This window comes from Mobula birostris, chromosome 2 (genome assembly GCF_030028105.1).
Source record: "Mobula birostris isolate sMobBir1 chromosome 2, sMobBir1.hap1, whole genome shotgun sequence".
NCBI lineage: Eukaryota > Metazoa > Chordata > Chondrichthyes > Myliobatiformes > Myliobatidae > Mobula > Mobula birostris.
This window is the reverse complement of record NC_092371.1, coordinates 133562738-133585464: the sequence shown is the minus strand read 5'-3', so window position 1 is coordinate 133585464 and position 22727 is coordinate 133562738. Positions and strand designations below refer to the sequence as shown.

General features: G+C 42.2%; 1 protein-coding gene across 1 annotated transcript in view; it reads left to right on the top strand.

Moving 5' to 3' along the window:
• The window catches only part of LOC140210901 (dynein axonemal heavy chain 8-like), a 1093299-nt gene that overhangs the window by 691240 nt on the left and 379332 nt on the right, over positions 1 to 22727 (top strand). Inside the window, exons 50-51 of the mRNA XM_072280167.1 lie at positions 961 to 1122; positions 21816 to 22062. Of these exons, the coding sequence (XP_072136268.1) occupies positions 961 to 1122; positions 21816 to 22062 (409 nt within the window). The remainder of the gene's footprint in view (positions 1 to 960; positions 1123 to 21815; positions 22063 to 22727) is intronic.

Here is a 22727-nt window from a genome sequence, read left to right as displayed (position 1 = left end):
ACCTGCATTAGTCTAGTGTACGTGAGTCCCTGCCACAATGTATGTTTAGCAAAGCAGGTTTCTATTTTGACATTGCAATTTTGTTCATGCTCTCTTTCATCCTGACTATGACCTAATTGCATCTCTGGCTGCTGTTTCCATTGATACAGCTATTTCAACTGTTCTTTTTCATGTAAGTTGTGCTTCAGTTTGGGGGCATTTTTGAATGCTTCCTTGGAAGATTCCACAATCTAAATGATCTTTCAGTGCATCATTAAGCCCATCACTGAACTGATAATGCTCAGACAAGTTTTTCTATTCAGCCACATATACTGAAATGGACTCCCCTTCCTTTTGATTCCATTTATGAAACCTAAAATGTTCTACAATCAAACAATTGTTTTGGTTCTGAATGTTCCTGCATTACTTTCATGATATCAGACAAGCTAATTCCGGCTTGGTTAGAGCAGTTAAACTTCTAAGAAAACTGAATGCCTTTAAACACAATGCACTCTGCAAAACTGGTACTCACATCTCATTGGTTATTTCATTTGCTTCAAAATGCTGCTCAATTAGCTCAGTATACATGAAGTAGTCATCCGACACATCAATCTTTACAATGTAGCTAGCCACTTCTGCTCTTTTTTTAAATGATTATTATCACCTGGCACCTACCAGTGAATTCTTCAATTTTTTAACTCAATCCTCTTTCCTTTTACAAAGAAAACGAAGAAATAAAACATATGCTGCACTTTTTTTTTTAAACTCTAATATCTCACTGCGCTTCAACAGATAGTGATCTCAGGTTTGTTTAAAATTTCCTCATTGCACTATTATGGTTTATAACTCCAAATCATAAAACTAATTTAAAGAAAAGATGGACAATCTGAAATGTGAATCTAACTTTGCAATTGCTGCTTGGCCTGATTAGCATTTTCTGCTTATAGTTCAAATTATAATTGAATTGTATTTTATTCACAGGTGGATGAAGATGAGCCCCTCTTTCTTAGTCTAATCAGTGACCTGTTCCCGGGTATACAATTGGATAGTAGCACCTATGTGGAACTGCAGGCAGCTGTTTCTAATCAGTTGGAAATCGCAGGATTAATCAATCATCCACCATGGAATCTTAAACTTGTTCAGGTAATCAAGCCACACACATAAAATAGTTTGATATTTTATATAGACAATAACCAAATACTAGTGTCTTATAAGTTTTACAAAATTATGCACCATTTGGAAATTTCCAGCCATGTTCTTCTACTTTAACAAAAAAGATTCATAAATAAGCAAATTAGTAAACAAGTGAAACTACAGTCCAACTTCCAATTAATACCTTTAATTTGATAGAGTACTTGCTTTTGCTGTACATCATCCATTCAGTGAAAGAGTTGTCCTGACACCAAGTTTGAAAATTGGAAAGTAATTATTCAATTCAAATGCAAATAATCTCATCTTAATTAATTTATCCATTGGTACATTGAAAGTAGGGTCAGTGATTTAGGTCACAAAAGTATTATGCTTGGAATTTATAATAGCCTGTTAACTTACCAAACAAATCAACTTTGGGATGTGAAGGTAAACTGGAGCAACAGGAGAGCATGCCACAGGATAAATGTGCACCCAAGCACAGCACCCAAGGTTAGAATGAAATCGAGGTCTCAGAAGCCATGTGGTAATAGTGCTACTGTCGATCTGCCTCTGTACTAGAGTCCTTCAGGTTTAGACCTAAGCAATAACTGTCAACCACAGTTTACTTAAAAGTACATACTGTTTATTAGCAAGCTTGCATGCTCAATTGAACTACAGAGCCTGGAAAAATCTGCCACCCAAGTGAGCCCAGAATACTGTTTGGAGCTGCTGGTATACATTGTTATCACATATTCTGATAGGAGTAGACAGAGAAGCTTCTCATGTAACAAACACTTCTTTGTTTATACATTATTCTCACAGCACTACTTGTCGAGCTGCCAATAAGTCAGTTCGGTTTTAGCCCTTTTAATTCTGCATATAATTCCTCATTCCCTCCTTATGTCATTCCATAACAACTAGGGTTATCAATGTTGGGGTTCTTGTACATCTTAATTCTCATATTCCTGTAAGAAGGGTGGATAGTAACCCTTGGGATAAGCCAAAGGGTTTTCCATGTCATCATAGCCTCCATCCTCATCATTTGCACCTTGGTCTCTCTGCGGTCCCCTTCCTTCTGGGAGGACTCTTTGTATAAATATCTCTATGGGTGTAGAGCAAAAGTACCGGCTGACAAGGGGCCATAAACATCAGAAAAGTGCAATAAGTATGAGTACTCCTGCAATGATGATAGCATAATGTAGCAGTATACTGCGCCATCCTGCGAAGATGTCACTGAAGGGCCACAATCCCCCTTTTGAGCTAAAGCCATGTAGGTCGGCCCCAGGGTGGCACTAAGGTGATACTAGCCTCAGCAGAAATTACAATAGCACCACCAAGAAATTAACTAAAATTTCACATACAAATTGCAGCTGCTTTGCTTTCTCTGTATAGTTTTGAATACAGCTTGTTTCTCCAATTGATCTAGTGAAACAGCGCTCTCAATTACCATAGCACCCACACAGCAATAAAGTTATCCGTGCTGGTCTAAGGTCATATCCACTCTACACTTCTGCTTATTCGTTTGTGAACATCGTTGTCAATGTCTTGCCGTTGCTGTCCTCAGATCAGTTAAGCTGATCTAAGATCACTTAAGGTGGTGATGTCACTCACTCTCACTCATGCGAGAGATTGATAGTATACATACATTGTGCAGGATCCAGGCGCGAGACTAACGGATGACACACACATAGTGCTTTTACAAGCTAGCATCGGCCTGGCACGTGCATTATTTTGGCTGACGTGAAAAATGGATCGATTTTTAGTGAGAAAACAACCTCATCCAGAGGAATCAGTGGTGTCTCAGCCTGAGCCTCTCTTAATTGAAAGTGACTTGCAGGAAGAAGTAAGTAGGGATGAGGACGCGACAGCAGTTTATCAAAGGAGTGTGAGGGCGAAGTAGAGGAACAAGAAATGGAGCGGGATTCGGAAGAGAACGTGGATGAAGCTGCTCTTAGTGCTAATGGGAATACTGTTAGTAATGTTAGCCAGCAGCCTGAGGAAGGACCCTGTGGGCTAGCATTGAAAGAGTACCCTTTGCAACAGTTTGGCAATCAGCAAAGGAGTTTTATTTGTGGCTGGTTTGACCTGTGCTCCTGGCTGGAATATGCGATCATGAAAGATACTACATTCTGCTTCACATGCAGGCATTTCCTGTGTGGAGGACATGGGTTCCATTCTGAGTCTACCTTCACTGTCACTGGTTACCACAACTGGTGGAAAGCTACAACAACCCACCATGTAAGTGCAGCTCATAAGTTTGCTATGGAGGCATGGGCCGAATTCAGATTGAGAAAACAAGATGGTTCAAGATTGGGAAATATGCTTGATAAAGGACATGCAAAGATTGTCCAAGAAAGTCGTGAGCATATGAAAGCAGTGGTTGAGTCTCTACTACGCTATACTGTGTGCCAAGGCATTGCCCAGCGAGGACACCGAGAGGATGATGGATCTGGCAATAGGGGAAACTTTGTTGAGTTGCTCAGTGTAATTGGGCATTTTGATATGACTGTAGCTTAAAAAAAAAGGACAATCCTGGAAATACAAAAACACCCAACACGATATCCAAAATGAAATTATGGGTATTATGCAGATAAGGTCAGATGTCAAATAAATGCAGATAACAAGGAGGCTGGATATTTTGCCATCATAGTGGATGAAAGTAAAGACTTGAGTAAAAAGGAGCAAATATCAGTGCTGGTGCCGTATTTGAATAACGAAACAGTGCTTGAAGAATTCTTGAATTTCACTCCAGCAGAAGGGTTAGACGCAGAATCGCTTTTTAAAAGCATTGAACAGACACTCGCCCAGTGTGTTATTGATAAGGACGCGTGTATAGGTCAGTGTTATGACAGGGCGGCAGTGATGTCCGGGTGCAATAACAGGGTACAAGACAGGTTCAGGAAAGAGGTCCTGCAGGCATTATATATACATTGCCATGCTCACAGACTTAACCTTGTTTTAGTGGATGTTGTGAGCAAGGTACAACAAGTAGGTGAGTTCTTTGAAACTGTGCAGCTGCTTTACAACTTCTTTTCAAACTCTGTTGCCCACGATCTTTTCATGAAGAAACAGAGAACTGGGATCAACTGCACAGCCCGTGGAGTTGAAGAAATTGTCAGATACACGCTGGGCTTGGCAGTATACAGCTTTGTGGGCTAGAAGGAAATCACTCCCTGCCATTCTAGCTACACTACAGGATATTATGGGGCAACCAAATGCACGGAGGAAAACAGTGGCCAGAGCTGTAAATGGACTGATTGTCGAGCAGTTTGCTTTACTTCTCACCCTGTTTGAGGATTTATTCCAAGTCACCAAGTTCATATCAGACCAGCTACAATCTCCCAGTTTGGAGCTTTCATCCGCTGTGGATTGGCTCAGTCTATTATCGATGCACTCTCAGCAAAACGCGGAGAGGAATCATGGAATGAAATTCAGGCAAGAGCTAGGGACCTGTGCGTCAAGGCCGGTATACAGAGCAGACCACATGAAAGGAGACAGGCCCAGCCACCCCGCCACCTACATGATTTTGTTGTTGAGGCCGAAACTGAACGCACACCTGTCACATCCTCTGATGACCATCGCAAGCACTGTTTCTATCAGGTTATAGACAGACTTCTGACTGAATTGAAAAGACAGTTCTCAGTTGAGACAGGGGGTGTTCTGACTGGAGTCTCAGCATTGAATCCCAAACACAAGCTCTTCCTAGATAAGAATCGTCTTTAGCCAATGGCCTAATACTATAGAGTGACTGAAGTGAACCTGACGGCAGAGCTACATCAGGTTCAGCATCTGCTGGAAACAAAACAAAACCAAGGACAGACAGTGAATGACACAGTGGAATGTCTAGTTCTAATGAGACCCCACCGCGATGCACTTACAGATTTATACAAACTAATAATCTGCATATCACTGACTCTGCCTGTGACATTTGCCTCATGCGAACGGAGTTTCTCTTGCCTCAGACGCCTCAAAAACTACCTAAGGAATAGCAGTGGCGATGCTCGGAACAGCAACTTGGCCCTGTTGGCCATAAACAGCCAGAGGACTAAGGCACTTGACATCCAGAAAATCATTGATGCTTGTGCCACCAATCATAACAACAGACGGATTGTGCTTCTCTGGAAACATCAATGGTGAGTGCAGTTGATTTTTTTTTTAAAAAATATGGGCCTGGACTAGTGCTGATTATAATTATTATTTTATGGCAGATACCCCATAGTCCTTATGTTTTCTGCAAATCCTAAAATATTACATTTACTGCTATTAAGCCTACTGGTTTTGCTTAGACTTCCAAGCGGTGATTCTGTTGATTTTTGTTTTAAATTCAGTAGCCAAATTAATTGAGATATTGCATGGTCAGAGTACGATTTGTCCAACTCCTGATAAAGCCTTGCATCTGTTGTTTGCCTTATTTGACTTTAATAACGGTGTATCTTTTGGCATTGTCTGTCTATGTAATGCGAATAGCAGTGGACATTGTGGGTTAGGTGTTGTGTTTTTCAGTTGAAAAGTGCGCATTTGACGCTGATTGCGGGGTTGGTGCATGATTTATGTTATGCGCTGTGGGTCGGATGCCCTGTTGGTTTGTTTGTTTATGCTCTGTGTAGCCCGGGTTGTCTCGGATGCTGTTGACACTGTCACAGTTCACTTCTATATTAGATCTATCAACTGCTGTTGCTTGTGAATAAACAGAGGCATTTATAGTAGGCACATAATGCTTGAAACTGACTTTTGAACACCACGTGTCTGGCCTTGCAAATACATATTACATATAGTACATCCCTCAGCACCACTGAATAATTCAGCCCCACTATAGCACCAGCAAGAAAAAATCTCTGGCGCCACCAGTGGTCGGCCCCGATTTTCCGGATTTATTTACCTCCTTTTGAATGTGAATGGAGAGAGAGGTAATGTTCTCTGATTCATCTGGGATGTAGGTGCAGAACTCTAGTCCTATTATGGCACATGCACCTCTTTTTCAGCCAGAAGAAAATCAAGGGTCATTCAGTTCTGTAAAATAGTCTGTTGTTGTGCTATCATTTCAGCAGTGATGGCCCTTAATCTTAATCTTGAACGCCATCCATGGCCTTAATGGTACCATTGGCCATCTTCTCCAAAATTGTGGCCAGGTTGATAATTTCCCTTGATTTGCAGGCCGCCCTGTAGAAGGGTAAAAGTATCATCCAGAAGCACTCCAGTTGTGAGATTCCTCGCTTTTTCCATAATAAAGAATGGTGCCGGTCCAGGGTGTTCAGCATTTGCATGTGGGGTACAAGATAAGCCAGGAAGCAGCATCCCATCCAATTTCTGCTCTCTTGTTGGGTGTCCTATCAACTAGCTGTCTCTCCTGGGAGCCCTTTCCCCGCAAACCCATTGAATTCCATTCAAGGGGCGCAGTGGTTCAGCCATTGTGTAAATGGCACAGGTGCTACTGCCCAGAAAATAAGTCCCCTTACCTTTAAAATTACAGTAGAAGATAGTATTTATTGGTTGGTCAGATCTAACAATGCTGGAGGGCCATGATGTCTGACGTCCCCATTAGATGGCTTTTTCCAGAGCGGAGGACGAATGTACCAACCATCAAAGCAGTGGCACCCACAGTCTCCAACCACATTACTGGTGAAATTTTGGGCCTCACTAGTCTGAGTGTCATTAGAAAAGGCACAGACTGACCATTGTTCACTGCTGTTCAGCAGAACGGCTATAAGGGGAACCCCTATCTTCCCATGGGGAGGAATCGCTGCACACACCTGCAAGCAGATGAGTTAGTTTTCTCAGAATAACTATAGCAAAGCAACAGGAAGGTGTTTGGCTTGGTTACTACAATACAAGTGCTTAAGATTACAAGTATAGACAGTTATAGCTTAGTCATGAATGCACACTTTTGCCATGTCCTAGATATGTCCATTTCAGAAGTCCTTGTAGCTTGACTGCTGTCGGAGTGGTTAGTAACACTTGGTAGGGCCCTTTCCAACGAGGCTCAAGCTTCTTTCTAAAATGATTCTTTATGAGAACAAAGTCTCCTGGGCAAACACGAAGTTCATTTTCCAGTTCCTGTCCTTCTCAGTGGGCCTCTTTCACCTGTGAATGCAGAACCTGGAGAGATTTGGTTAGTGCCAGGATATACCCTATAATTTCATTCGACGTTTGATTCAAGTCCATCTCAGGTAATTTTGCGGTCGGCAAGGCAGCCTTTCAGGGAGTTCTTAACAGTCTGCCATATACTATTTCGGCTGCCGACAGACTATGTTTGGTCTGATAATGAGTTCTCATCTAGAACAAGGCTTTTGGTAGCACTTTGAGCCAATGTTGACCGGTTTCTTGTCCTAATTTAGCCAATTTGTTTTTCAGTGTCCCATTCGCCCTTTCAATCAGGCCAGCGGTCTGCAGTCTTTGGGGGCAATGGAATGTCTGTTTAATACCCAGAGCCTGGCATAGCTGGGTATTAACCTCACCCACAAAATTAGGGCCATGGTCAGATACAACTTGCTCTGGTACCCTGAATCTGGGAATAATTTCTTTCAACAAAATATACACCACAGTAACTTTGTTATCTGTGGTGGGATATGCTTCAATCCATCTACTAAAAACACAAGAATTACAAGACAATACTTATAACAGTGCATGTGCAGTAATTCGATATTATCGAGAGTAGTTGGCAGAAAGGGCATCTTGACAATGGGGTATATCCCTTTGGGCATGGGTGTCTTTTCCTGGATTATGTTCTTGGCATATCAGACATCGTCTAGCAACATTCTCTGCTACTTTCTCCAGGTCCAGCTTCCACCATGATTCCAAACATTGCCTTACCATTCCCTCCTTGCCAAGGTGAGTACTGGTATGCACAAAATCTACAATATAGCCCAGTATAGTTTCAGGTACGCAGACCTGATAGGCAAGAGTAAGCCAGAGGTCCTCAGTCGGTGAGGAAAAGCATCCTGCCGATTCCGAGGTGGCTTTCTCTTTTTCAGAGGCGTCCCTCTATAAAATATGTACATCCTCAATTCCACGCATACCCTTTGATTCGGAAATGGGGGATTCAGATTTTCCCCGACAATTCATCATTTGGGGAGCAATCAGTGCTTCAGTAAGGGCAGCTTGTTTCACAGCTGAGTGAGCTCTGCTGTTTCCACGGTGAATCTCAGTGGTAACTTTAGTGTGTGCAGAGCATTTAATAATAGTCAATTGTGAAGGAAGACAGATGGTGGATAAAAGGATGTCATTGTAAATTTTATTAGTGATGACCATACCGGGGAGGGGGTAACATAACCCCGAGCTTTCCAAAATTGTCCAAAGTCACGATCAACTCCAAGGCATATCTATAGTCTGTAAAAAAAAATATTAGCCAATTCCCCAGTGGCTAAATTGCATGCTCTAGTGAGTGCAAAGAGTTCAGCTTGCTGCGCCGAGTGAGGAGTAAGAAAGGAAGCGGACTCCATGGTTTCTATGTCGGAAACAACAGCATAGCCTGCACGGAGCTGGTCTTGGTTGTCTATGAAGGAGCTTCCATCAAAATAGAAGACTAAGTCCGGGTTAGTGAGGGGGATGTCAGTCATGTCAGGTTGGACTTCTGTCAGTTGGTGATCTATTGTTGCACAATCATGGGGGCGGTGAATCTAGACACTCAGGTGGGCATTCTAAAAAGGTGGCTGGATTCCCAGTATAATGGGGGAAAAATGGAGAAGGGGGTTCTGTATGAGAAGGACCTCATATCATTGTCAGCGGAAGTTGACAAGGCCCAGGAATTTACACATCTGAGTCAGCGTAGTGTATTAACAATGGGAGTTAATTAGCACAAGTCGAGGGCTGAATCTGGTACCTTCTGGTCTATTAAGATCTGTACTACACTGGTGCCACACGATAACAAAACCTTTCAGAAACAAAAAGTCTTTTTTCTCTGACAAACTAACACTTTTTTTTAAAAAGTATAATGCACTGTCCTTATATTGTTCAGAATTGGACAACACGAAAAATTAACCTTTCCTCACAAGGAAAGAAAACAAATATTAAAATATAGAAGATTGCTCTAGCCACCCACTGAAAATAGAACATATAACCCCCCACCTTAAATTCCTTCATATACCTGTCTAGTAGTCTCTTAAATTTCACGAGTGTATCTGCCTCCACCACTGATTCAGGCAGTGAATTCCATGCAACAACCACTCTGAGTAAAAAACCTTCCTCTAATATCCCCCTTACCCTAAAGCCATGTCCTCTTGCATTGAGCAGTGGTGCCCTGGGGAAGAGGCACTGGCTGTCCACTATCTATTCCTCTTAATATCTTGTATACCTCTATCATGTGTCCTCTTATCCTCCTTCTCTCCAAAGAGTAAAGCCCTAGCTCCCTTAATCTCTGATTATAATGCATATCCTCTAAACCAGGCAGCATCCTGGTAAATCTCCTCTGTACCCTTTCCAGTGCTTCTACATCCTTCCTATATGGAGGCAACCAGAACTGGACACAGTACTCCAAGTGTGGCCTAACTAGAGTTTTATAGAGCTGCACCATTACCTCGTGACTCTTAAACTCTATCCCTCAACTTATGAAAGCTAACACCCCATAAGCTTTCTTAACTACGCTATCTACCTGTGAGGCAACTTTCAGGGATCTGTGGACATGTACCCCGAGATCCCTCTGCTCCTCCACACTACCAAGTATCCTGCCATTTACTTTGTACTCTGCCTTGGAGTTTGTCCTTCCAAAGTGTACCACCTCACACTTCTCCGGGTTGAACTCCATCTGCCACTTCTCAGCCCACTTCTGCATCCTATCAATGTCTCTCTGCAATCTTCTACACTATCCACAACACCACCAACCTTTGTGTTGTCTGCAAACTTGCCAACCCACCCCTCCATCCCCACATCCAGGTTTAATAAAAATCAAGAAAAGTAGAGGTCCTAGAACAGACCCTTGTGGGACACCACTAGTCACAACCCACCAACCCGAATGTACTCCCTCCACCACTACCCTCTGCCTTCTGCAGGCAAGCCAATTCTGAATCCACCTGGCCAAACTTCCCTGGATCCCATGCCTTCTGACTTTCTGAATAAGCCTACCGTGTGGAACCTTGTCAAATGCCTTACTAAAATCCATATCGATCACATCCACTGCACTACCCTCATCTATATGGCTGGTCACCTCCTCAAAGAACTCTATCAGGCTTGTTAGACACAATCTGCCCTTCACAAAGCCATGCTGACTGTCCCTGATCAGACCATGATTCTCTAAATGCCGAGAGATCCGATCTCTAAGAATCTTTTCCAACCGCTTTCCCACCACGGACATAAGGCTCACTGGTCTATAATTACCCGGACTAACCCTACTACCTTTTTTGAACAAGGGGACAACATTCACCTCCCTCCAATCCTGTGGTACCATTCCCATGGACAACGAGGACAAAGATCCTAGCCAGAGGCTCAGCAATTTCTTTCCTCGCCTCATGGAGCAGCCTGGGGAATATTCCGTCTGGCCCCGGGGACTTATCCGTCCTAATGTATTTTAACAACTCCAACACCTCCTCTCCCTTAATATCAACATGCTCCAGAACATCAACCTCACTCATATTGTCCTCACCGTCATCAACTTCCCTCTCATTAGTGAATACCAAAGAGAAGTATTCATTGAGGACCTCGCTCACTTCCACAGCCTCCAGACACATCTTCCTACCTTTATCTCTAATCAGTCCTACCTTCACTCCTGTCATCCTTTTGTTCTTTACATAATTGAAAAATGCCGTAGGGTTTTCCTTTACCCTACTCGCCAAGACCTTCTCATGCCCCCTTCTTGCTCTCCTCAGCCCCTTAAGCTCCTTTCTTGCTACCCTATATTCCTCAATAGACTCATCTGATCCTTGCTTCCTAAACCTCATGTATGCTGCCTTCTTCCACCTGACTAGATTTTCCACCTCACTTGTCACCCATGGTTCCTTCACCCTACCATTCTTTATCTTCCTCACCGGGACAAATTTATCCCTAACATCCAGCAAGAGATCCCTAAACATTGACCACATGTCCATAGTACATTTCCCTGCAAAAACATCATCCCAATTCACACCCGCAAGTTCTAGCCTTATAGCCTCATAATTTGCCCTTCCCCAATTAAAAATGTTCCTGTCCTCTGATTCTATCCTTTTCCATGATAATGCTAAAGGCCAGGGAGCAGTGGTCACTATCCCCCAGATGCTCACCCACAGAGATCTGTGACCTGACCCGGTTGGTCACGTAATACTAGATCTAGTATGGCATTCCCCCGGTCGTCCTGTCAACATACTGTGACAGGAATCCGACCTGGACACGCTTAACAAACTCTGCCCCATCTAAACCATTGGAATTAATCAGGTGCCAATCAATATTAGGGAAGTTAAAGTCACCCATGATAACAACCCTGTTATTTTTGCACCTTTCCAAAATCTGCCTCCCAATCTGCAACTCAGTATCTCTGCTGCTACCAGTGGGCCTATAGAATACCCCCCCAGTAGAGTAACTGCTCCCTTCCTGTTCCTGACTTCCACCCATACTGACTCAAAAGAGGATCCTGCTACATTACCCACCCTTTCTGTAGCTGTAATAGTATCCCTGACCAGTAATGCCACCCCTCCTCCCCTTCCCCCCCACAAATCCCTTTTAAAGCACTGAAATCCCAGAATATTGAGAATCTATTCCTGCCCTGGTGCCAGCCAAGTCTCTGTAATGGCCACAACATCATAATTCCATGTATGTATCCAAGCTCTTGTCGTGGTTTCTCGTTTCTTACAAACAACAAGGAGACGCTGAAAATCCTTCAAGACGTTTTAAACTTTAATTTGCAAATCATAGCTGAGACAATCAGAAAGCTAGTAACTGACTGCCCATCGAGGATTGTACACAGCATTTTATATAGCAATCTCCTGTCTTAGCTACATTATCATATCCAGACAGCCTGTGATCACATATCATCAATACATCCGCTCTCGACCTTCCACTATTGTTTTACTCCCCAATTTAATTATGTCCTAGTTTACTTTTTAGACCAGGTGTCTCCTCATCCCTAACCACAGTTATTTCTTAATTGGTCTTGTTTTGACATACTGCCACATATTTCATTACCTTACTCGCCACCGTTATCTTCCTACTTGGTTTCATTCCAGTTCTCTTCATGAATTAATAGTGATTAGGTCAAAAGTCATGGCTACATAGTGAATACCCTCTATTCAGCTAGCAGTGGTTACATAGTGAATATAGAAAATACAATGTCCCTTTGAGTAAATGCTGTTACAATGTGTACATTTGGGTAAATACTGCTGAGTAAATACTGCAATACATATAGAATATAATGCATTCTCCAATACTCTCAGTTCATCACCTTTGTTCCTGATGCTTCTTGCATTGAGGTACACACACTTTAGCCCTTCTACCTTACTATCTTTACACCCTTTATTCCTCTTCTTTTTCTTCAAAATGTTATGTACTAAAATTTAAATGAACTTTTCCCCTTTAGATGGCCTCTGTGGTTTGCTTTGAAAGACTGAACTATGGCACTTCTTCCTGACAAGGCCACAGATTGTTAATACATCTACAATGATAAATAATGAAAGTCTTTATCTGATTTACAGCTTTCCTAGAAATTCTTTGACTTTGTAAACTACTAACTAATTTTAAATGGCTTTCTGAAGCTTGAGTGGATTCTGACCAGTTCATATTGTTGACTTTAACCCTGTCGGCCACCTTGCTGGGCAGGGCTTGGAGGAGGAGAGTACAGTACTGTGGGGACTAGTTCCCTGCTGCGTACAGCAGATCTCCCGATCATGCAGAGTAAATGGCGTTAAAGCATTCTAGGAAATCTCAGGGGTCTCACATTTCCTGGGTTTACACTCTAAGACCTTAGTTATATCTATGGAGGGGGCCAGAACGTGGAACAAGGCATCCAGTATGTTTTCAATCATCCGCAGTTCAGTTTGCCCGGTCGCGATTAACTGGTCGTAATTGCCACGTCCGAGCCGACTGGTGAACTGTGCCCGATTAGTAGGAGTAAGGGTGACCATAGCCAGATGAAGGGAACAAATATCAGGAGTTAGCGGAATAAATAGTCAGGACAGTTTTTAAATAATTACAGAACCCTTGGGGGTGCACCTTTTTGTCAGGGGCAGCATTCCGTATTCCACGGAGTTTGGAAGGGGTCCAGGGCTGATGGATTTGCATAGTAGGTGCTTGTCACGCCACTCTGGCTTGTGGGTTAGGAACTGTCCTCATGGACAATTGATACTGAGTCTGTAAAATCCCAGTAAAACCAATGACCTTTGTTCAGGGGTCCAGTATGGGTGAAGTCCAGGCTGACTGCGTGTGCGGGCAGAAACAGGTATTGGACTTCCCAACCATCCTGGAGGAACTACATCGGTCGGTGGTGGTACAATGACTCTCGAGTTGGCAACTGAGGCACCAGGGCGAGAATCATATGGGGGCGACCGTGGTCAAACAGGCGCCGATGCAGCTGTGGCTGGTACAGCGAGATTATTATTCGCCTTACCCATTCCCAGTCATCAGTATCGTTTGGGGAATCGGTCGTTATGTCTGAATAGAGGCGGGGTACCCCAGAATTGTTTTTATTTTCCGTTTCCTTTTTCCCTTTATTCGTTCTTCCATGGCCAGTATGTTTTGTTTCTGATACAATTTCTTTCCCCGTCTCCTTTGTCTGTTTCTGTCCCTTATCCATTCTTCACAAATCGCTCTGAACTCTTGCTAGGATTGCCTCTTTTATCACGTACATCTATCCCTCTTCACTTAGCATTATCGGTCCAACAATTTAATTTATGTGTTATGTACCCCTAGGGTTCATATTTTCTGTGGACTGTCACTTTAAAACGTCGGTAGAATGAGACTGACTTTTGGACATTGTTTGGGGGGGGAGGGGAGGGGGAGAGAGAGAGAGATAGATATTTGATGGACAATCGATGTTATGGTTTCTCTGCAGTTTGTTTACACTTATACAAGGACGCTGCCTGCTTATGAGCTCCTACAGAGGGCAACGAGCAGCTCGTGGGTCGCCATGGTGACCGAGGGTGGCATTATTTGATGGACAGCTGGTGTTCAGTGTGCTTAGATAAATACAAGGTCAGCTGGTTGTTAGCCAGACACACATGGTTTTGGACACAGAAAAGTGGGTTTTGGAGGATCGATCAGGAGAATCGAACAGTGGCTCTCGCAGTGTGGAAAAGTTGTGACCGGTGGGAAGTTATCAGTGTGACCAACCCTTGCCTGGGTTGATAACTTAATCACAGAAGATGGTCTGCTTTTTGTGGTCACATTCGGTGACTTCTAAAGGATTTTGGAAGACAACAGAGGATTGATGGCATCGGCTTACCTGAAGGATTAAACACCTCTCTCTCTCTCCAACATTATTCAACTCAATAACACAAACTGAACTGACTTCATTTACCCATCATCGTAAGACTATCTACTTACCTCCTAAGCTTGAAGAAGCTTGGCTTTTATATATTTCCACACATATATGCATGAACTTTGCTAACCTGTTTGATTTATCTGGTTATATATTACTGTATATACTGTATATTGTGTAGTTACTAATAAAATAGCTTATGTTAAACAGCAATACCAGACTCCAACTGTTTTCCATTTCTGCTGGTTCTTTAACCCGTTGCAGGGTACGTAACGTATGTCTGTCTTTTATTTCTGCCTTATGTTGCCATCGGCCAATCAGGCGACCATACTCCTTCCCTTTCCATATTTCTTGTTCCGCCTGCCGTATTAAATTTAAATCAATGTACCTCCTGCAGGCCAATTGTCTTTTCCCAAATATTTAGACAATTGGTACGGTATTGGTCTCAGTTTCTTTTCATCGTCTGGATATTTGTCTATTATTTTCTGTCATGGACTACTCCCCCTCCCCCCCCACCCACTTTGCCTTAAGTGCGCACCCATCATATTCCTGGGAACTCAAACCACATGTTTCATCTTACCCAAAGACTCGAAATTCTCAATTATTCCGGAGGACTCGAACCACCCGTCTTGATTTACTATTCCCTTCGGGTCCCGTCAGTGGATTTTCCCTGCCAAAATGAGGGAACAAACAGTCATCAGAGAACTGAGAGAAACCAAGTTTAAACCTTAACTTGTAGGCCCATTCATCTCTGATTTACCCCAAAGGTCTGTCCCTTCACTTATTCAATTTTGACGAGAGGTCTACCACATGTTGGGATCCTGCTCGTGCCAAGATGTCGATCTGCCTCCCTACCAGAGGCCTTTAGGTTCAGACCTAGGGAATAACTGTCAAACAGTTTACTTTAAAGTACATACTGTTTATTAGTAACCTTGCATGCTTAGTTGAACTACAGAGCCTGCGAAAATCTGCCACCCAAGTGAGCCCAGAATACTGTTTGGAGCTGCTGATATACATGGTTATCACATATTTTGATAAGGGTAGACCAAGAAGCTTCTCATAGAACAAACACTACTTTGTTCATACATTATTCTCACTGCAGGATTTATCAAGCTGCCAATAAGGCAGTTAGGCTATAGCCCTTTTAATTCTGCATATAATTCCTCACTACCTGGTGTGCCATGATTCTTTATTCTAAGGAACACCTTGCCAAATCAGCAGCTTAGACCCCACTAGAAGCTAGTCAAATACATACCAACGTCTTCAGTGTGCGTGATTACTGCTGTAATAGCGTTAATGCACAGAACAGGTCCTTCCAGCCCAACAGTCACACTGCCTAGCAACTCACCTATTTAACCCTCGCCTAATCACAGGACAATTTACAATGACCAATTAACCTATTAACCAGTACAGTTTTGGAATGTGGGAGGAAACCAGAGCACCCAGAGAAAACCCATGCGCTCACTGGAAGGATGTACAAGCTTCTTAGAGATGGCGTCGAATTGAACTCCGAACTCCGAACTCCAATGTGCCACGCTGTAACAGCATCACACTAACCACTACTCTACCATAGCTGCTGAAAAATCATTTCCAAGGGGTTTTTAGCAGAGAGGTTGTTGGCAGCAATCTTACTGGAGGCATCACTATGGTGACAATTTAATGTTTCAGAGAACTTGGGCCTGGAGTCCCAGACGTCCACCTGGTAAATGAGCTTAATTTTCTGAAGTCTTCAGAAACACCATATCCTCTCAGTTCTTCTCTTGTGAGCAATGTATCCACAGCTCAGATTTTCCATGGATGTAATATTCAATGAGAAGACTTTAGGCCGCATTCTCATGCCTGAACTGCTTTCTCCTTTGAATTTAAGATCACATTGATTCTCAATTTCTTTGCAAGGCATTCTTTACAAGAGGCTGCAGCAAAATTTCTTCAAGGTCTCACAATCTGTTGCTCATTACAGCATCTGAAAATTAGCTATGCATTCTGGTTATAGACAACTGTTTCCATTTACTTCAACTTCAGTGTGGAGAAGGTAGCATATTGAGCATTAGGATTTCCCAGCACAGATGGTTTACCTCAAGGTAAGCAGCCATTTGATTTCATTCGCATACCCACAAATGCTTTCTTTAATAAACAGGACTTCTAGTAAGCAGGAAAGCTTTTTGCTCCATCAGTACAGTCAGACCTAAATCGCTAGAAATTCTCTCTCATAGGAAACAGATAGAGCAAATTAATAAGACATAAGTAACTGGCACCACTTGAAGGGATGGATCCCTAAAATTAAGGGATATCTTCCTCCCCAGCTTCTCATATTCCACAATATATCCCAAACAAGCATGTTGAGTTCATCATTATATGTTGTTTGCTTCGCTATCTGGCCAATAGAGATTGCAGCAGTTTTAGGAAGATCATTTCTGCCAAAAGCTTGAAGATAGCAGGAGCAAGGCTGATAAAGATTACTGGAGGTGGTCCCACTGTACAGCCACAGTCTCCCCACACAGATGGTGGCAATGACCAAAAGGACTCTAAAAAGCTTCCTAATAGAATGACGTTGCTTTTAATAAGCTTGGTTAAGTATCCAGTTTAAATTTACCTTCTCTACAATACAATTCTAGATACCCACAAAGTTTAGCCAAAATCAAAAAGGAGAACCTGGAGTATATGTTGTAATTCTACATGCAGTCTGATCATCACTCATAAATAATCCCTAATCTAAATTCTGAATTATTTGCTGCATCAGGAGATGTTCAGTTTCCTGATGAATGTTACCTAGATAACATCCACATAACATGAGGGGCAGGTCATGTTGAGGAAACAGGTAGGCTGCAGAAAAACAGATAGATTTGGAGAATGGGCAAGACAGTGACAAATGAAATACAATGTTGGAAAATGTATGGTCATGCACTTTGGTAGTAGAAATAAATGTGAAGACTATTTTCTAAAATCCAAAAGTCTGAGATGCAAAGGTGCTTGAGAGACTTTGTGCAGAACACTCTACAGGTCAACTTGCAGGTAAAGTTGGTGGTGAGGCAGGCAAATGCAATGTTAGCATTCTTTTCAAGAGGTCTAGAATACAAGAGCAGGGATGTGATGCTGAAGTTTTATAAGACACTGGTGAGGCCTTACCTTGACTATTGCGAACAATTTTGGGCTCATCTCAGAAAAGATGTGCTGGCATTGGAGAGGGTTCAGAGGAGGTTCACAAGATGATTCTGGGAATGAAAGGGTTATCACACAAAGAACATTTATAAACTCTGGGTCTGTACTCGCTGGAATGTAGAAGGATGAGGGGGATCTCATTGAAACCTTCCGAATGTTGAAAGGCCAAGACCGAGTATTTGTAGAAAAGATGTTTCCCATGATGGGAGAGTCTACAACAAGAGGACACAGCCTCAGGATGGAGGGGCATCCATTTAAAACAGAGATGTAGAGTAATTTCTTTAGCCAGCGGGTGATGAGTTTGTGGAATTTATTACTACAGGTAGCTGTGGAGGCCCAGTCATTGGGTGTATTTAAGGCTGAGCTTGATAAGTTCTTAATTGGACATCACATTAAAGGTTACAAGGAGAAGGCTGAGGAGGGAAGAAAAGGATCAGCCATAATAGAATGTCAGAGCAGACTTGATGGGCCAAATGGCCTAATTCCACTCCTATGCCTTATGGTTTTACAACAGAACACTGACTCCTCCACAAAATGCATTTCTCCTGTGTCATCTACTTTCTCTAGGTCTAAACATTGTTTTATATTCTCAACCATTTCAGTTGGGGTTGACATTGATGGTAGCTGCATGGCTTTATAGTTGCAACAGCCTAGAGCAATGTCTATAACAAATTAATCAGATTGCCATAGCTTTTCATTCAGTGCAGAGCAGTTGGATGTAATCTTTATATGATCCAAGACCAGGGAGCTTTTGTAAAGGATAGTAAATTTGAGCAGAGGCAGCATGAATTTATTAAAGAGAATTCATGTTTGACTAATATATTGGAGTTCTATAAGTACTGTATATGACTAATAGAATGGATAAGGGTGAATCAGTTAAGGTAGTGTATTCAGATTTTTGGAAGTTGGTAGACAAGCTTAACGGGGACAAAATGCTAAAGGAACTGAGCAGGTCAGGTAGCATCAATAAAGGGGAATAAACAGTCGATATTGCATGCCGACACCTTGATCAGGACTGGATGAAGGTTTTCAGCCCAAAATGTCGACTATCTATTCCTCTCCATAGGTACTGCTTGACCTGCTGAATACCTGTAACAGTTTGTGTACTACTCTGAATTTCCAGCATCTGCAAAATCTCTTGTGTTTATGGTTAACAAGGTTAGAGCAGATGAAATTGTTAACAGAGCACTGACATGATTTGAAAATCTGTTAACAGCAAGCAGAGTGGGAATTAACCAGTTATCTCTGGTTGGCAGACTGTGACTAGTTGGATTATGTAGGCCTTAGTTAACACAAACTATATTAATGACTTAGTTGAGGGAACTGAATATTACATTTCCAACTAAGTTGAGGTGAAATTTCTTCATTCAGTGAGTGCTAAACCATTGATATTCTCCACCCTGGAGGACTATGCAGAATCATTTGTTATGCTCAGTTCAAGCAGAGATCAAAGCAGAGATAGTGAACGTACTGGTTGTTTTCTACCAAAATCTCCTGGATTATGAGATCCCAAAGAATTGAAAAATTGCAAATATTCAAGAAAGAATCGTAGCCCAATTAGTCTATTGTTTGTAACAGCAAACAATCTGTTGGAGGAATTCAGCGGGTCATGAAACATCTGTGGGAGGACAATGATTGTTGACGCATCAGAACAGAGTGGAAAGGCGAGATAGCCAGCATAGAGAGAAGGAGAACGGCAAGAAAGAATTCCAAGGTAATTGATAGACTGAGGAGAGGTGCACGATAACAAACAGGCAGATAGTGCCAGGTAAGGGAAGTGAGTGGTGGTGTTCCATTTGTTTTTTTTTTCCTTTTCCTCTCTCTCTTGTCTGCCTCCATCTGTCATTTACCTATCTCAGTTTTCTAACTCCACACCAACTCACTTTCCCTAGTTGGCACTATGTGCCTGTCATTGTTTGTTGCTCCAGTTTCCACCATCTGCATTCTGTTGTTTCTCCAACCCGTTACTTGTCATTGGGAAATATCAGTATCCAGTATAAACATTTTGAAAATCAAAAGACAATCAAGCAGAATCAACATAGCTTTATGAAACTTGTTCCATTTTTAGTGATATCTGGAAGTTTATTTTGTTCTTGTCACAAGATATGCAAAGATCACTGGATGTGGTAACCATACCTCCACAGTATTATAAAGAATGACCTCAAATGCACACCAGACTGATAAGAAAGATCAATTACTTAGTGAAGATAAGCTAGTTCTACTGTTCAGAGGAATGAACATAATACATACATCTGACTTTTTATTTTTTTTTAAATATTATGAGAGCTCATTTGTATGGGAGGGTGTTCATAAGTTGGCAATTCATAACCCAGGGACAGCCTGTATAATTGTTTCACAATAAAAGTGTTCTACACCCTTGGTAACAGCAAGTGTAAGAGAATTTTAAAATAGAAAATTCAACTCCAGCATATCTGAAAAGTACTGCTTCAGGAAATGACTTCCCCATGCTTGATGAAACCATTGCTCACATTTCCTCCATTTTTATTTCCTTACCATTTTAACTTGCCCCATCACCAAGAGCACACAGATCAAGTTTGCTTGGTCCACATCTTTCACCCCATTAGTCTTCAACTCCAACACATCATCCTTCATTATTTCCGCCAGGTGCAAAGGGACAGTCACATCTTCTGCTCACTAGCCACTAATTCTGAATTCCTGCTTCAGCGGGATTGTTCAGTGGGCTTTGAGATTGCAAGAGATGTCGGCTTGTGGTTTGTGAGCACGAGATTTGAAAAAGCAAACTGGGAGGACATCTGGCAGACTTGAAATCATTGGTTAATTAGGCATTTGGCAAAGGCCTATAAAGAGAAGTGAAGCAAGCAAAGCAGCCATAATGCAAATGGACAGTGTTAGAGTGGAAAGCTTGAGGCTTTGGCTCAAGAAGCTTCAGTGAGGAGAGATGGAGGCTAAGGTGAGATTCTGGTAAGTTTCTTTATTTCTTTCCTGTTATTCTGCAAATAGAGCAGTGGGAATACCAGTCAAGACAGTGGAATGCTCCTCATGGGATATGGGAAGACAGAGAGACTCCAATGTCCCTGACAAATACACTTGGAGGAAATGCACCCTGCTGAAGCTTCTTACAGACTGTATTAGGGAATTTGAATGTGAGCTGGATGAGATCTGGATCACTTAGGAGCTGTGGAGTCAAAGGACTGGAGATACAGGGAAGTAGTTACACCCAAGCCGCAGGACTCAGGAAACGGGGTGACATTCAGGAGAGGGAAAATAGGTAGGAGGTAACACAGCATCTCCTGTAGCCATTCCTTAAAACAATTATACAACTTTAGATACTGTTGAAAGGGATAACCTACCATAGAAATGTCACAGCAACAAGCATTGAGTCTGATTATGTGGGTGAGAAATGAAGAGGGGGGAAAAAGGGGAGTACAGTAGTGATAGGGGATTCAATAGTTAGGCAAGCAGACAAGAGATTGTGAACTTGAAGATATGTAGATATGTGAAGATGATACGTTGCCTCCCAGGTGCCTGGGTTATGGATGTCTCAGATTGGCCCACAGCATTCTAAAGGAGAGTGAGCAGCCAAAGGTCTACATCAGAAGCAGTGACATGGGTAGGAAGGGTGATGAGGTTCTGCAAAGGTACAAAGTTAAAGGACAGGACCTCCGGTGTTGTGTTCTCAGATTTGCTCCCTAACCTGGTTCCATATGCCAATTACCCACACACTATTTCTTTTGGTTCTTCTATCCTCTCCCCAAATGATTCCAGCCGTCCATTATCTGGTTCCACTTATCACTTTCCAATACTGAGTCTGCTTTCTTATTCCTCCCCCTACCCAGCTCCTTATTTCCTATTTCTTTGTCTGTCTCTATCACCTCTTAGCCAGTTTCCTGATTCTCCCCCTCTCCCACTTGGCTCCACCTGCCCATCATCTCCTTCCTCTCCTGGTTCCACCTATTGCCTGACAGCTTTTTTTATCCTTTCCTCTCACCTGTTTATCTGGCTAATTCCCTTCTCAGTTGTGATACAGGGTCTCAACCTGAAACAGACTACCCCTTTGCCTCTAAAGAGGCCATTGACATTGAGTTCCTCCAAAGCTTGCTTTTCTGCTCTTGAGTTAGATTGGTTATCTGTTTCACATCCAGCTCAGTCACTTTGGCTTGAATTCTATTAAAAACTGCTGTTCAATTTTCAGCTATATGAAACAGCCAGAGTTCGTCATGGACTGATGACACTGGGTCCTAGTGGTTCTGGAAAGACTTGCGTAATTCGCATCCTAATGCAAGCAATGACTGAATGTGGAGCCCCTCATCGGGAGATGCGCATGAATCCCAAGGCTATTACTGCTCCACAGATGTTTGGCCGATTGGATACTGCAACAAATGACTGGACTGATGGAATCTTCTCAACTCTTTGGAGGAAATCCATCAAAGCAAAAAAGGGTAACTCAGTTTTTAAATTCCGCATTGTATGTTGCTTCCATGGTTTTAAAACCAATGAGACATTTAGTTTTCAGCTTTTGATGAAAGGGGTACAATTGCCCAGAGGATGAAAATTTATCCAAAAGTATCTGAGTCATACATTAACATTTTATAGATTAGCATAGTGTAAATTCAAATCTACCTGATACAAGAGCAATAAGTCATTCCCCAGAGAGTGATTATTTGATAACTAATAACATTAAGATGGGTGATCATCATGTGTATGAAAAGACTCTTTACATTATAAATATAGAGAAATAGGAACCAGAGAAGGACATATGTCTTTGAGCTGGTTCTATTTTCAATGAAATTGCAATTGATCTTGGCTTCAATTTCATTGTCCTATCTACTTTCTATAATTCTTGTCTTAACTTTGGGGGAAAAAAAAACAGACTCTTCACTTTGGCATTTCTATTAGTCCACCATTAAGTCGATGCTTTAAGTAAAAAAAAACCAGTTGTATATGTTGTTGGAAAGGTCACAATTGAAATATTGTGTTCATTTAAGTTGCCAATAAGCTGGAAAGGATTACAAGTATGTTGCCAGGACTCAAGGGACTGAATTATAAAGAGGTTGAGCAAGCCAGGACTTCATTAATTGGAGCATGGGAGAATAAGAGACTTAGA